General features: G+C 31.6%; 1 protein-coding gene across 1 annotated transcript; it reads left to right on the top strand.

Annotated features, from left to right (window-relative positions):
• The first annotated feature begins 3,097 nt into the window (after positions 1–3,097).
• LOC111705582 (SLIT and NTRK-like protein 4) lies at positions 3,098–14,659 on the top strand. Its single transcript, XM_023478173.1, has 18 exons — positions 3,098–3,203; positions 3,788–3,855; positions 5,910–5,986; positions 6,299–6,395; positions 6,483–6,512; positions 6,662–6,711; positions 6,780–6,865; positions 7,611–7,685; positions 8,485–8,572; positions 8,804–8,900; positions 9,152–9,192; positions 9,540–9,599; positions 9,964–10,012; positions 10,099–10,127; positions 10,794–10,832; positions 13,112–13,175; positions 13,738–13,809; positions 14,500–14,659. Exons 1-18 carry the CDS (start codon positions 3,164–3,166, stop codon positions 14,593–14,595), a joined length of 1,158 nt encoding a protein of 385 aa, XP_023333941.1. The 5' UTR covers positions 3,098–3,163; the 3' UTR covers positions 14,596–14,659.
• The last annotated feature ends 2,210 nt before the right edge of the window (positions 14,660–16,869 follow it).

Raw genomic sequence — 16,869 nt, 5'->3', positions numbered from 1 at the left:
TTTCTACATTTTGTTATGCATTAGAGAAGTCTTTAAAAATCTTATTTGTACAGTTTTAGAACCTTCAAATACCGGTTACATTCATGTTGTGGAGAAAGTTAAAAAGTTGTTTTATAAACGAATTTAGTCTTGAATTAAATCTAACAGAATCCATTGTAGGATTCTAAGTTGGATAAATTGGATTACCCTTTGCATACAACGAACCCAGAGATGGTAAAGGTTATTGTATAGACAAGGTTATTCACAAAGGATTCGGCTGCAAACACTATATTTTCCATTTAATGAAAGCATCGATTGAAGGATTCATAACTCTGATTGGACAATGAGATAGATAGATAGATGTTACCGCCATACTATTTCTATTGGTTCAGAGCTGGGAACTTTAGAATGGTGGATATCGAGATCAATACTTAATCAACTCTTTTTCTGAATATCGAGATTAAATAATGCTTGTTCTCCTCTTGTTATTAATCTCCAGATTAATTAACAGATCGGGATTAAGGATATTTCATTCTAAAGTTTTCAGCTCAGAATAGACAACAAACACATAACTGAACCTGATTGGATCATGGTGCTAATGGACTCGGCATACAGTAGTACAAAGCCAAAACTCGGAAATTTGACGATTTGAAGCTTTATTTGTAGTTTCCTCATTCAATTGAGTATTTTGATGGCTAACTAAATTATTAAGCACAAAAATAAGTTTTGGTCTAAAAAACAAGATTAGAATAAAAGAAAAGAGCGTAGAAATCAAGATCTAACAAGAAAAACAATTCTTATTGAGGCATAAAAAAAAGCCATAATCTAAGAAAAAACCTTTTTCCAAAATAGCTTTGAAACTTGAACTTGTAAGTGACCCTAAGTATTTAACATTCCAGATTTAACTCTTCACTAGCTAATTCTAATTTATATATTGTCCTTTTTGGTTCTACTTATGCTGAAATCATTTTATTTTTGGAAAATGTAAGTTTTCAATTCATTTATTTAAATTTTTAAATTGAATTTAGTGGAATTAAATCTTTTCATATCTCTTAGAATTTCAAATTTTAGAAGCAGTGGATCTGTATGCACAGTGTACATTTTACAATGTACATACATGCTAAAATTCTCTAGGCTGGATCTTTCCATATTTGTCAATTAATGACTGACCCAAAGATTTAAAAAAAACCATACTCTAGCTGGATCCATGATTAAAAATTTTAAATTTTAAGTTTGAGCCAAAATTATAACCTTTATATGATATGAAACTGTCATTAGTTTAATAGGTTTAGCCAAGTTTATAAGGAAAATTCTTTGTGGAACTACTGTAAAGACACTAATTTATTTCAATTACTACAGTATTGTCTTACTGTAGTGTCCAAAGGTGTATGCTGTTAAAAAAGACATTTATTACAGTTTAAGATGGGAAGAGAATGAGAGAAAAAAATGCGGTTACAAGAAGAGTTGAAATCATTGATAATTAAATATTAGGTAATATGTCCAAAGTTGCAAAACGGAAGGAGTTTCAAAATGTTATCATGTTATGTATTACATAAACGCCTCAATGCAAGAAAAAGGGGGAGAACAAAACTTACTATTTTCCGGAAAATTTAAACAGTGTTTAAACATAACTTAGAATTGTCGTAGAACGCAGCTGCAGGCTGCTAGTTTTCCAAGAGGGCGCTTTCCATAAGGTTAACCAAGAACATGGACTAATCATGCCCCAATTACCTTAAAATTGACATTCAATACAACATGCAAAGTCTGTTGTAAGCATAACCTAACTCTTGACTACAAGCGCACCGTTCAAACTGCTCCAATATTTATTTTGACATCGGAAAGGAATTTCTCGTTCCCAACAACCTGTAAATTTACCTAACTCGAAAAATATGAGATTAGATGACCTAATAGCGCGCCGATCAGAGTTCTCAAATTACATTTTAGACCCAAGAAATAGAATTCCCGTGCCTAATTACCGAATTATCGACTTACGACATGTACATTTGTGGCAAGATAGGGGAGAGATGGAATGGCAACTACCCTGACTACCCCAACTACCTTCAGTTTTTAAAGAACCCCATCCCCACTCACGTGGATTTGAGGGTTCTGTCAATATTTCAGACAGCTGTAACTTTCAATCATACATAATTTGTTAGCCTTTTTTTCTTAAATACTTATTGTCGGCATATACATTTTGAATGAAAAAGTTTAGAGTAAACAAATCCATAAGTTTATAGATTGATAAATTGTAGACCAAACCACGTTTAATCTCAAATAAAAGAAACCGAATGCTTCTCACAATGGTTAGTCCGGGGTGCACTCTTACCTTGTGTTTATTCTATGCACATAGTTTACAATATGGGTATCGATTCTCATTAAATCATCTGTTTTAAACTTATGTCGGGCATTCTTAACACTTTCAGACCTTTACTTTCCTCACCACCCACCCTCTGCACATTTTGTAGTCGAGACATGTATTTGTCTAGGGGGGGGGCTTAAATTTTTTTCTCTTTCCAGGGTGGGGCTCAGCACCCGTTGGGGCCTGAAAACCCCTGAAATCAATAGATTTCACTGGTTCAGGGGGGGGGGCTTAGCCCCCATAGCCGCCCCCCTGTATACGCCTCTGAACCGCACATTTCCCGAAATGTTCGGTTTAAATATAGCAGAAACCGCCCATTTTCTTGAAAAAATCGGTTTCAAGGGCAAGGACCATGTTTCAGAACCCCAACTGCAAAACTACAATAGCTAGATAATAGAAATATCTATAACATTCAACATTTAGATATATTGCACACTCTGTGTGAAAAATTGCAGAGAGTGTGCAGAGAGTATCTAACAATTATTTTCCGGTTAAATACAAGAGCGTTATTTTGCAGTCTACAAATATCCAACATTTTAGGTGTTTTTAAATGTTTTAGTATTTAATTTATTTTATTTATTATAATTCATTCTATATTACATAATCTTTGTTACTATCTACTTTTATCTTAAAGCCGTTAAATATTTCTCTTCTGTTTTCATTGCGTTTTTGCATTCGACTTTTCTCTAAAAATTTTAATTATTGTGTGAAGTTTTGACATTGATAAAAGTGATATGAAAGTTTCTAGGGAAAGATAAAAAGAACAAAAGTTCATAAATAAAGATTCATTGTCCTCAGTTATCAATTGTTTGAGAATCAGTCACGATGCAGAAATTACAAGGAAATTTCTGCATTTTATTTAACAGTAAGAAACTTAGAATTCTTTGTCATACAGTGGTAAGCGATTATATCAATACAATGAATACGATTTTTTACTAATTTTTATTTCTTGCAAGCTTTTTTCGAATTAGAAGTTTACAAGTAATCCAACAGAAGCTTTTTTAATTGACAGCTTGACTTTTGTGTTTATTGTATTCATGCTGTTTAACATTAAAATCAAAAGTCGTCTTCATTGTATTGATATAATCGCCTACCACTGTAGCTTAAATCGATATCTTTAAATTGTGTGTCAACTATCAAGTATTTAAATAAAACAAATATTTAGTCAAATGGATTAGAACAAAGGACAATTTAATAGGAAAAGATTGCAAGCGGTAAAGGGAATTTTTATCATTATCTTCTGTCAATTTTGTATGAAACTCAATTTTGTTCTGTTTAGATCTTTTCAACCTTATGGTGTAAACCTTTGGTATTTCCTACTTAGATTATATAATATATCAGAATTAATAGTCTGAAATATCTAAGGTCTACCACATTGGGTTGCAAATACATAGGGATTAGAAAATCAGAGTTTGTGGCAAAGACTCAATTCCTTTGATATTTAAATAGTTCTGATTGTTTTTTTCCTGGCTGGTTCACTTACTGCACAACAACCCAACACTCCCTCTCCTCCCGAGGTTAATTCTGTTAATAATTATAAAAGTTTTTAATAAAATTAAAATATCGTAGTTGGGCCAACGTAAGTATAGTGTATTCCAAATTTTCGGGAAATAAGGTTTGTGTACGCATACCAGGAACAATTATAAACAACACAATAACAAATATTATAAACAAAGGATGGAACTTTCTTGAGCTGCTTGGTAGAGTTAAAATGGGTTCCTGAGAAGTCCAAGACATGGCAGTAAAATTAAATAAACTCTCCTCCATGACCGTACTTTACATGTATCTACCTTGTATTGTGCATTTTAGTTTTGAAATCAGTCGGCCAAACTAACTTCAATGAAGGAGCTGAACATGATCGACAAAAACAAAATCTTTGCCACTAGAACACGAACAACTAAATTTGTACAGTGTACATTTCACTCATTGATGATTTGAATCTGAATGCTTTTTAACAGCATCAAATACTTACACGATTGCTTAAATGGCTTACTTTAATGGAACTCACTAAGGAAAACCGTATCATGTTTCACAACATTTTTATTTTACCCTGATGTACGAGATATGTATACTATGTATGCTAAGTCGTGACATTTTTTGACTTATTTGTAGACGTCTCAGTCCTAATTTTTTCTTAAGTTCACTATAATCACCCCGATTAATTTTTGACAAATTTGACTGATTATTGCATCTTAAAATATAACAAAGTTGGTTAATGAGTGATTTAGTATAATGAGTCAGTAATTGAATAATCATTAGACTTTGTTATATTTCAAGATGCAATACTCAGTCAAATTTGTCAAAAATTTCATTGTAAAACAGTTTAAGAAATCAACACACAAAATATTAATCTCAAGAAGAATTGAAAAAATGGTTTGAGTTGTGCTTTTTTGCGTGAAGCGACTGGATTTTTTTTTAAATCACACTTTACAGGCCCTAAATATACAATTTAAAAAAGTAGTTTTGCCCGGAAGAGTCAAATGTAGTGGTACGGAAGGGAAATAGTGGTGGCTCATGGCTGCCGGAAGAGAAAAAAGCTAATATGTGGCACGGAAGGGGAAATAGTGGTGGCTCATGGCCGCCTACCTTCCCCCGCTCCTCCAGTAGGGGTTTTCCAATAAACCCACATCCAGACCATCCATCGCCTTATGTACATGATTCTACACGAATGACCAGGGGCGCACTGGTGTGGGAGGTTGGGGGTCTGGAACCCTATTTACCCCCTAGAACCCCCTGGCCCCTAGGTCTCAAAACTGAGTTCACGTGAAAAAAATCAGCATCCTACGATTATGCTAAGTTAAATATTTTTCAAACATTGACAAAAATTCTCGACCCTCCCCAGTGCTCTAAAGCTCGTAACAAAATTAAATCTAAAAAGGCGCCTCTGCCTTTTAAAACCATCCCCCGGCTAAACCTCCAGTACTCCCCTGGTGTTGACTGAACCGATTTTCATCGAAAATAACACATGAAACAACAAATAAAACTTCCCACAATGTGGACATGATGGTTTTAATACAACTATAGTTTTAATAAAATCAATACAATTTAGCATACAAAGTTGGTTGACAAGCGTGATTATTTTCCATTATACTCCTTGATGGCGCAACAGATGTGTAACATTTAGTTAAGAATCAAGTTTATATTGATATTTTTCACTTTTAATCTAAAAACATAATTTTTTTATAAAAATTTTTCTTAAGGAGCTTGTTTTTTTAGATAGCCATAAAACACTGAATTTTAAGTCATTGAATTAAGCTAAAATATGACAATGACTTAGAACAAAACAAAATTTGTTTAATTACTTCTTTACAACAGTTAAAATCTATTAATATAATAATTATGAAGTTTTAAAAGTTTCACAATGAAAAAAGATCATATAAAATTCATATAACATGTTGTGATCATGATTCATTATCAGACTGCAGATTAAATGAATTACAAGAGTCACCTTAACCAAGCATACATAGATCAATCAGTTCTCTTGAACTATGTCTCACATTCATTAAATCATTAATTAGGTTCCTTTTCATTTTTCCTGAACACAGTCCCAGAATGAATTTTTTTATTTCAGGATGCAATTATTTGTCCCTATCCACCTGCCTCTTCTATCCTACCTTGTGATTGTTTAGCAGATCCTCGCACATTCGAGTTAGTTCCAATAAGAAATATAAGAGAAACATGATAATCATAAATCTTAAATGTAGTATTCAAAACCTTAATATATATGGTGCTTTTGTTATTTAAAACAGTTTATAATACGAAACACATTTTACTTAAACAAACTTAGTCCTCTTTATTTTAAACACATTCTAATGTTAGCTTAGAACAAAATTTTACTTGTTCCATCTAATGTTCCAATGTTTGATACATAAACATAAGGACCCCATCTTGAATCAAAAAATTTAAGATTCTTTTCTCTGAATTAAAAATCAACTTATTTAAAAAGTGTTCTATGTTTAGGATCTACTTAACATGCTACTGGGATATGGGAGAAAATGAAGAGGAAAATTTAATCAAGTTTCAGCAAGTTTTTGATGAATTTGATTCATATGATAAGGTTGGCTTTCTTTAAATATTTAATAGAAAATTCCAACTCTCTGTTTCTATTAAAAAAATATCATTATTGACTTTTTTACATTGTTAGATCTATGTGCTTGAGATGACTTGTGACCAGGTAATTATTAAATAAAACATATATCAACATTTTCTTTATTCTATAATTCTATATTCCCTCCTTGAATGAGCCATAACATGGTTTCAAATAAAACCAGCTCAGATTGTTTGGGCTAAAATACAATAAAAGAGTAAAATTAAACTAAAAAGTGCTGGAACTTTGGATTTGACGGTGTTCTAAACGAGAATACGACAGGAAGGTAACCATTGAAATATCAACTTAAGATTTTAAAAGATGGAATTCCATCTTAAAACTTATTTGCCAAAGGTTTGAAATAACTTACTTTACTCTGGAGCACTTTGAATCAACTCAAAACATCTCAACTCAACAGTTTACTTCTACAGCTTTTAAAAGTAAGTAAAATGTCATCTGAATTTTCGGTATTTTTAAAACTGAATCAAATCAATAATGTAAAAATACATAAATATATTTTTAAAAATGTAGAAAAAAAGTATTCAATACTAAAAAAATTGACTTTCTTATAAGTCATGGTAATGAATTGGTTATTGCAAGGAAAATCCAAGTATTTGACAACAAACGAGACAATTTTTAAAACATGATTAATATTAAATGAAAAGGCTCAGTTTCATTTGTCATAAATACGTTTTCTATAAGTACATTTGCCATAAATTACATTGATCATAAATTCATTTTGCTATAATGGTGCACTTGCCAAAATATGATAATCGTATGATCAAAATTTTAAAAATTAGCCTTTACAATTATTTATGATTACAAATACCATCAAACATTTCCAATATTTCATATCTGTGAAGAAGAAAATAGCTTTGTATTATGTAGGCTCCTCCATTTAGAAAATATTGAGATCCACTTTTCTGAATTCAATCCGTTTGTAAACTTAAATTAGGCATTAAGAAAATTAAGAAAATAAGAAAATTATGGCAAAAGTAATTATGGCAAGGGTAATTTATTGTAAATGCTACTTTAGGCAAAATTATTTATGCATTAAATATTTACACATAATTGTGGCAAACATATTTATGGCAATTGTAGTATGGCAAATGAAACTGAGCTATTAAAAGTTATTAATTTTTTTTTTCTTTTGTGAATCAAATGAACAAGAAACCGTGTTTTCAGGTTCCAGGGATAGTTTGCAGTATCTATACTTTGATCCATATAATTTCATTACCCCAGATCAGAACATTTTAACAGGTTTAATGTACATATATACTTTGATCCATATAATTTCATTACCCCAGATCAGAACATTTTAACAGGTTTAATGTACATATATACTTTGATCCATATAATTTCATTACCCCAGATCAGAACATTTTAACAGGTTTAATGTACATATATACTTTGATCCATATAATTTCATTACCCCAGATCAGAACATTTTAACAGGTTTAATGTACAAATATACTTTGCTTGTCTGTCTGTTTGTTCGTAACCAATAAACGGCAAAACAGCAAAGAATTTGTCACCAAAAAATTTGATTTTGATAATTTTTGAAAATCCACAAAAAATATTTTTGTTATTGTTTTATAATGAAGACAAAACGAAAATGGTCACAGATTAAGCAACAGTTAAAAGTCGACATAAAAGATGAACGCGAAAGGCCCTGAAAGCATAGTAAATATACGATAAAATAACCAAGAGTTATATTTACAGAATATTAAAACTGTCATTATTCCAAATTGTTAAAAATTCACAGTTTGCATAAGATGATAAGAAAAAAGAGCGTCATGCTTCTCATACAGTTATTTGTTCTATTATTACTTTTAAAAAATTTCAGTATTAAAAGTATTAAATTATATATTTAAATTTGATTTTCTACAGACTATGATTATGATATACTTATAATTTGATCTTATTATGATATCTATTGTTATTGGTGTGATACATAGAATGATATATTTATGGTCTAAAGTAGGAAAAAGAAATGATTCAATTTACTTGCAGAACAATGTAATTAAAGCGTTTACTATCTTATAATTTGCATATTTAGGACTCAAAAACTTAACACAATTAAAATTACACGGACTTAACGCCCAGTCCAGCAACCTTCCATCTTTCTCTTCGCTTGAAAACTTAAGGTATTTGTTTGTTTTTCATAATCCTTTAAGCCTTATGGTTTCTCATTTCATGACTTTATTATTTGCGATTTGGTTAGGTTAAGTTATTTTCTTCTTCTAATGAATATTTACTCCAATCCACTTCGTCTAAATCACAACAATTTTTACACACATTTCCGAACAAGTAAACAGATAGATTTACAATCACAAAAAATGCAAAATTATTTTATTAAATTTCAAATCTGATTTCAGATTTCTGAGTTTGTCTGACGGTTCTCTACAAACTATCAACTCAGATACGTTTAAAGGATTGGAATATTTGACTTCCCTTTTCATTGATAATTCTCAGGTCGAGTTTAATTTTCAGAAAAAAATATAAATTTTTACTTTTTCATTTTTGGCATGATTTCACTCAGGTTTACTTTTAGCATAGAATAATTTAAATAACAGATAGGACCAGAGGCGTATTCAGGGGGGGGGCTATGGGGGCTTCAAATTATTTCAGATTTATTCTCTACTTTCCTTTTCCAGTGTTGATCTATCTAAATAATAACTTTGTATTAATTTAAAGCACTTAAATTTGAAAACTAAATCTTTAAGGTGAACTCTATTGAATCTGGTACCTTCTTAAACCTTACTAGGAATAATTATTTAACTGAAAATGTTATTTGATTCTTGAAATCTCTTCTAACAACTTAGTTTATTTTCAAATACAGATTTAATAAGGAATAATTTAAAAATTGATACAAACATTATGCGGGCCAAAAAATAAGTTCAAAGGCTTTGGAAATAAAAAATAAAAAATAAAAAATAAAAAAAGCATTAAAAAAGTATTAGATTAGCAGTTTAACAAAAAAAATACGGAATAAAACACTTAAATTTTAAAAATCTAAAACCACTATTTCGTTTATTTTTTGGTCAATAAACAATATATTAAAGGTGATTAATCAAATATTTTAAATTTTGCTAAATTTGTTATGCTGACTAGCTTGACCCATCTCTCTATTACATTCAACTGTGTGGAAATCATCAAAAAAGGAACTTTCGGGTAAATTAAGACCAATGAATAAATCTGTTGAAAAATGTTAAACTTTAAATAAAATTTTCTTTCAAAACTCCCAAATTTTCATCAGAGTCCCCAGATTTTCTGAGACCTACAACTGTCTTTTTGAAGTGTACCCCCCTTCCCCCCCACCCCCCAATGATTTAGGCGTCTCCAATTCAACAATGAAGCTATTGGGGTCTAAGATAGCACTTCAATGATAATGATCTTCCCAAAATTCAAATAAAGTAGTTTTTCTAATTACAAACAAGTTATCATGGGTAACAATTTATTAGATTTATTTACTATTCTTTATATTAATTACGACTGAAATCTGAAAAAAGACAACGCTCATACTGTTTTACTTTAGTAACCTGCCTTCACTTTCTATTCTCAACATAGGAGATAACAAAATAAAGGTAATGTGTTGTAATGTGCAAAACACGCCATCATTATTTAAACAATGTTTCGATTAAGAAATCGTTAAATAACTTACTTAATTTAGGAAATTCAAGGGAACCTAGACGAAATTAGGAAATTCGCATAATCATAGCAAAAAATTCAGGTTGCCAGGTTTTTGAAATGATTTTTAAATCTTTTAACTATATTGTATATTCATCCTAATTTCTGCACAATTAAAATGATAGTAAATTTTAAAACTCACAATTTTTAGGCGATTATGCTTAGTTTTAGAGTTGGTTACAATACAGTTGAAAATGTCTTTCTGTTTAATCTTTTAATAAATTAAAAGTTGTTTACATTAATTAAATTTTAAATTAACAAGAAAGGTTAATGAGTATATATTTGAAGAATATTTTTTTTTTGTGTTAGTTTAGTGTAAATTTACATCTCTTATCCTTAAAAGCTTTTATACTTGAGGTAAATTGCTCGTAATATAGATAAAGTGTTTTGGTAAACCATGCACAGTTAAACTAGACAAATATTGAACAAGTTGTGTTGGAGCAACAAAAGTAACCAATCGACAAAAAAGAAAGAATAAGAGAATTTAAGAATATTTTAGACAAATCTTCCTCATTGTTGCTAAGATATGGGTTTTAAGGGTACCGTTAAGAATTGAACATGCCACTATTCAAATATTGGTCACTTGAAATTATAGTCCAATTAAGGCATTCAATACGTTAAACTAGGTAAACTGCAAATAAATATATTCTATACTTATGACGAATTTAAAATGTGCAGTGCTAACACCAAAGTATTGCTTCACAACAACTACATAAGGTATTAACTATTGATTATAACTCAGATAAAGAATAATTGTTTCTTTCATCATTTAGTCCATTTTAGGGCCGTAACAGTAGGGGGGCCAGGGGGGCCACTTGGTGGTTGCCCCCTTTCCCGTGTAGAATCAGAATTAGATCAACATATCAATTTTTCAAAAAATAACTTACAGTGCAGATTATTACTAGGTCAGAAAGGTTGTTTTTAGGCATAGTCTTTTGTAGTTTGGTAAAAAACAAAAAGTTAGAGTGACTAAATTTAATAATTAAATTAAAAACAATTTTCTATATCAAACAGTTTTGGTATTAACTAATAAAAATTTTCTAGCTAGGTACTAGTAAAAATGTTGGACCCAAAAAAGTAGCACATTGGTGTATTAGGGGGTCAGGATAATTGAGGTTACGCCATAAACCTCTTGCTCAAGTCAAATAAGGCCCGGTCGCTTAATTTTTTTTATTAGAGAAGTGTTTAAGTCGTAGTAATGTTGCGTTTATCTTCTAAAATCCGACGAAAAACAGGTGATTTCCGTAAATATGGTATTTTATACACGAACCAGACGAAACAAATGCTCTGGCGTGCTTGCAACGCCCCAGAATCTATGATGAATGGTCTTTAGAATATATCTAAATTATCTTGAATCCGCTATATGTTCTTGCAAAAAAGCTATATGTTGTTTACGAAATTTGTATGTTTCCTGTGAAACCTTTGTACACATTGACCTTTGCAAATGTACGCACTATAGCGGATTTACTTGATTGCCTCTTGGTGAATGATATGAACAGAGCTGAAAACTTTTGAATGGGATATCCTTAATCCCGATCAGTAAATTAATCTGGAAATTAATAACAAGAGGAGAACAATTATTATTTAATCTAGAGATTAAGAAAAAGAGTGGATCAAGCATTAATCCCGATATCCAGAAATCAAAAGTTCCCAGCTCAGTAAATTGAAAAGTAATCATAAATTGAAATTATTTTAAATCAATGCAAGCTACAATGTTTTAAATGAAAAGATTTAACGTATACATTTTTTGTTCATTCTTACCATGAAACACAAGGCATGCATTTTGAATAGAAGACTGTGACAAAAACAAGTCACCCTCCCCCCCCCATGATCTCTTTTTAAATGCCCGGCTATAGCGCTTGACTGATACAAACGTCGTACAGTACAATTACGTCGGACCAGTACAAACGCAGGGAACAGGAATATAGGGAAAGGAAATGGCGCTGGTCCGGCAAGAGAAAGCCAGTCGCACTGCTTTGCAGACCAGTACAGTAAACTCACAAACACTCTTCTGGTACAGACACACAACATGACTACAGTCAAGGAAATTGTAGAACAATGTCGTCGATTATAATTAAACTTGAATAACGAGTAGTTTATTGTAAACTTTAATCAAATTATATTCTTTGCATGAAAATTTGGCTTTACAGTGTTGACTTAAATATTTAAATAATATATTACATGTATATTAAACTTATTTCTAAGTAAACAATTAACAATAAACAAATGTACTCTCCTAGGCTGTACAAATACCAAGATTCTTACGTACTGTATAAACCTACAGTACACACCTTCGGTACTTTAAACTGACTGCACACTCTTTTGGTACAGACACACACAAATGACGTTTCCGCCCCCTGTACAAACGTCGGACAGTACAAACGTCTCGACCAGTACAAATGTCAGACGAGTACAAAACTTCGGACTAAGAAAATTATTTTTATTTGAGAAATAATATCAAAATTTTGAAATTTCCACAATGTTCTCTCTAAAAAATTCGTAATCTCAGTAAGCGACGAGGACGAGGAGGCGGCAAACTGAATTCTTGCGAAGTACCTCCATAAACTGGTTACAAATGAATGTCTTCCTACAAAAACCAGTATCATCGTTAAAATCATTATTCAAATCAATTCAATTCAAAATCAATCAAATCAAAAAAGAGTCCATGTTTTTCCTGATAGATGTACCAGTCTGACATTTGTACTCTCCGATGTTTGTCTGACCTTTGTACCTTCCTATAACGTATTTCGGGCGGACGTTTGTACATACAAATTATCGTTAGCTGTACAGTGTACAGTCATCGTCAAATTCAAGATGATTATAATATTACTCAGGACAACTCGTCATTCAATGAAGTAGGGAGCGATTATTGCTTATTAGAAAAATAGAACTAATAAGAATACACAAAATCAAGTTTTTAAGGTTGGGTTCAGTATATGTTTAAAAAAAATCTTATTTAAACAAGGGTATATTTCTTAGCATGATTTTTCGTATAGGCAGCTGAATGAAAGTACATGGAGAGGATTGACTGAAAAGATTTTATACACTCCTTTAGCTCAGGTAAAGATAACCTGTCCCAGCAAGAAAACCTACTCCGCTTTCCTCTTGTCCTCAATCGGAGGACTCCTTTTATTGATAATATGTATTTATTACTGCAAACACCTTTCATTTGTCTGCCTCCAAATGAACAAAAAGAAACTTTAATCATGTTTATAAATATACAATACATTATGCATATTTTAAACTCATTGGACAATGTAATGCAAAAATGTTTTCGACTGGTCTGTAATATATAATTTAAAAGCAAATCTATATGTCAGTTATAGCCAGCCAAACAGCTGCTCCAAATTGACTAACATTTTTTACGGGAACCCATGGGTGCCGGGGGAGTAAAATAGGCTAAAAAAATTTCGAATTTTTTTTTCTTCAAAAATTGAATTTGTTTCTCAAAAATTTAACTTTTTATACAAATTCGATATTTAATGGACAACGCCGCGGGCACTTCAGCTTGTAATCAATAACAAGGCGATTCCCTTTTAGTTTTCAGGGTTAAATCTAAAATTATATTTGATCATACACAAACATTGTAGGATACATAAAGTGCACATTAGGATCTTTTCAGGGTGTAATTGATCTTGAGAACAATCCATTAGACTGTGGTTGTGATGTAAAATGGATCATTGTAGAACTTCAGGTATTACTAATAAACTTTTGCGAATGATTTTCCCAAAATTATTCTGAAACTTTGTATAACTTTACCTCATAATGTGCTTTTTTATTCATCTTTTCTGTTTTCTTGTTCTAAACATTTATACATTGATATATATAGAAAGTTAGTAATCATTGTTTGTATGTTTGAATATCCGATAACTCACGAACTCCTGCAGTGTTATTATCGATCACACATCAAAGTTTTAATGCATATTTTAAACTATCACATATTAAATCATTCACCAAATTTGTTAACCCTATTCCTGCTGTTGACCCCCACCCTGTAGTTTTTTTTACATAACTCAAAAAGTATTGGTCTGAGGCTGTTGAAATTTTTTGACTTTTCCTACATACCCAAAGCCCTCCCATTAGTGATGTAAATATGAATGTTTTAGGTTAAAATGTTATGTGGACAAAGAAGATGTATAAAAGCAAAGTTAACGGGCTCCGGAGAAAGATAATTGTGTCTGACATATAACCGGATCAACATTAGCTGGTCAAAAATTATACAAGTAAAATATTAAAATAAAAAAATAATGGGCTGAGGGGTCTAGAAGTAACTACAAACAATTTCTCAAACTTATTAAAAACACCTCGTTTATAGAATATTATATTGATCACTCAATCTAAACGTTTTTTTTTGTATCTGAACAATGATTACACTTTTATTCAGGCCGCAGAAGTATTCAGTAATGCTAGATGCTACAACGGTCAAGATCTTGTTGAAGTAGATCCTGGAGTTCTGGAGTTCTTTTGCCCAGACAAATAATACTTGTTGTAAAATGAACATGTAAAACAACTTATAAAATGTGAAGAAAAAGAGAAAAAAAAGAGAGAGAGAGAGAGAGAGAGAGAGAGAGAGAGAGAGAGAGAGAGAGAGAGAGAGAGAGAGAGAGAGAGAGAGAGAGATTTTTAACGCCAGTTCTCCGCCAGAGACACCGTGAAATGCTTGTAAGAGTATAAAAAAACAGAGTGCCAGAGAGAAAACCAGAGGGCTGCCAATGACACACTAGATGACACTCATTCTTGCTATATTTAGAAATAAAACTACCGCAATCACTGCAAGATTAAACATATTTTAAGAATAAATTCGAACCAGTTTGATAAAGTTTTGTCTTATACTACCAATAACCTATAAGTAATCTTTTAAATGTTAAATTTTTGTATTCGAGACTGAAATTTGAGCTGTTTATAATTTTGTCTGTTCAATGGATAATACTGATTGATTGAAAGAGAGGCCGGGGGATTATCCCCCGTTTTAGATTAATCAAGGATTTAAGAACCCAACCATCACATAAGAAAATAAACATTTTTTAAAGAAACAGGATTGGTGGCAAGTAAAATATTCTGTAATAATTATTATAAAAGTCAAATATGTTAAGCTCTAAAAGTGCCGGCGACGAGTACGACATGTCCAACGTCTATCGGTTCAATTTGTTCAATCATAGACTTTGTCAGGAATGGACAACTTTCACTGATTTATAGAGTTAAATCTCACACTATAAGATCTATCAAAAGTTTTTTTATAGTTTATACATGATGTTTTACAAAAATTTCATCCTAAAACAATCAAAGTAATTCTTAATTACAAAAATTACGAAAAAAGGTATTATATTTATCATAACAGAGAATCAACAATAGACTATTTTACTTTATCAAGATTAGGGTTTTCATGAATCAGTAGATACAAAATCAGTTTCAATAAAAACAATTCATTCAAAACTGCAGAATTATATTCATAAACAAGAATCAAATTATTATCATGTTCATAGTTCAGACAAGCTGTTAAAATTTTGGTTACTTTTATTAATAGAATATGTCATGATAAATATGTTTTGAGAAAACGCTAAAAAGGTGCCACTGGATGTGCGTCTCAGTCTCAGTCTAGGGCTGGGCGTCGTTCTTAAACAACAATTGTTCTTTCACAAGAACGAACGGAACTATCAAGAATGATCCCATCGTTCGGTAAAAAGAACGGAATGAAAATACGCATTCTTAAAAATATTGGAAGGGAACGGAGAAGAAAAGAACGGAACTGAATTGATATTAGCTTGAAAGAACGTTTAAAATCAGGAACGCGCTCTTATTATCAAGAACGCGTTCTAAGACAGGTACACATTTTAAATCAGGAATGCATGCTAAATCATCTAGAAATAATTAAAATATGTTTTTGATTCGATCACCTGCCCCCCCCCCCCACACTCTAAACCCCCCTTTCTCGGCCTCCCTCTCTCGTGAGGGAGGGTAGCTTTAGGGGTTGAAAGAAATTGTTTTCCATAAGTTATTTATATATCTTTTTAATATTTTTGAAATATTGATCATGTAAATTAATTATTTTCTTTAAATATGCAAATTGTACACCCCCTTTTTAAAGATAAACCAGGTTCTCAGCAATTTTTCACGCTATCATATATTTTAAGGATTTTATGACCCCGCCCCTCCCACAACTTCACAAAAAATATACATTGCACGGCCCAGAAATAATCTAAGCTTATCCTTTTAACCCCGAATTTAAAACAAATAATTTAAAGTATATTTTCGACCGTGGGGAACTTTTTATTATAAAATCGTCATTTTTAAAATTTTTTAACAACCTCTTTTCTACAAAACTTTTGTCTTGTACACCTCTAAAGTAACCCCCCCCCCCCCCCCCCCTCCTATCTTTTTGACTAAGAACAGAACAGGGAATGCAACTGTCCTTGGACTAAGAACACCAAGAATGGAACGGAATGGGATGACCATTCTTTGAATAAGAACGAAACGGAACGGAATGAAAACGAAACGATTGAAAAAAAAGGAACGGGAATGGAACGATCGAGCTGAAGGCCCTCGTTCTAGAACGAAACGGAAATGATTTTAAAAAGTCGGAACATGCCCAGCCCTTCTGATGACATATTTGTGTTAATCTGCAGATAAGCATATATTTCCGTTTGTCTGTCTGCTTGTTTGTTACCTATCTCCGTGTGCAAGAAACCCTGAGTTATTTATTCATTCATTTCCTGAAATTGTTCCTCGCAATTGCTTTAACAAAATAATTCACAAT

This window comes from Eurytemora carolleeae, unplaced genomic scaffold (assembly GCF_000591075.1).
Source record: "Eurytemora carolleeae unplaced genomic scaffold, Eaff_2.0 scaffold654, whole genome shotgun sequence".
Classification (NCBI taxonomy): domain Eukaryota; kingdom Metazoa; phylum Arthropoda; class Copepoda; order Calanoida; family Temoridae; genus Eurytemora; species Eurytemora carolleeae.
Note: the sequence above shows the minus strand (reverse complement) of the source record. Positions and strands in the feature narration are given on the sequence as shown.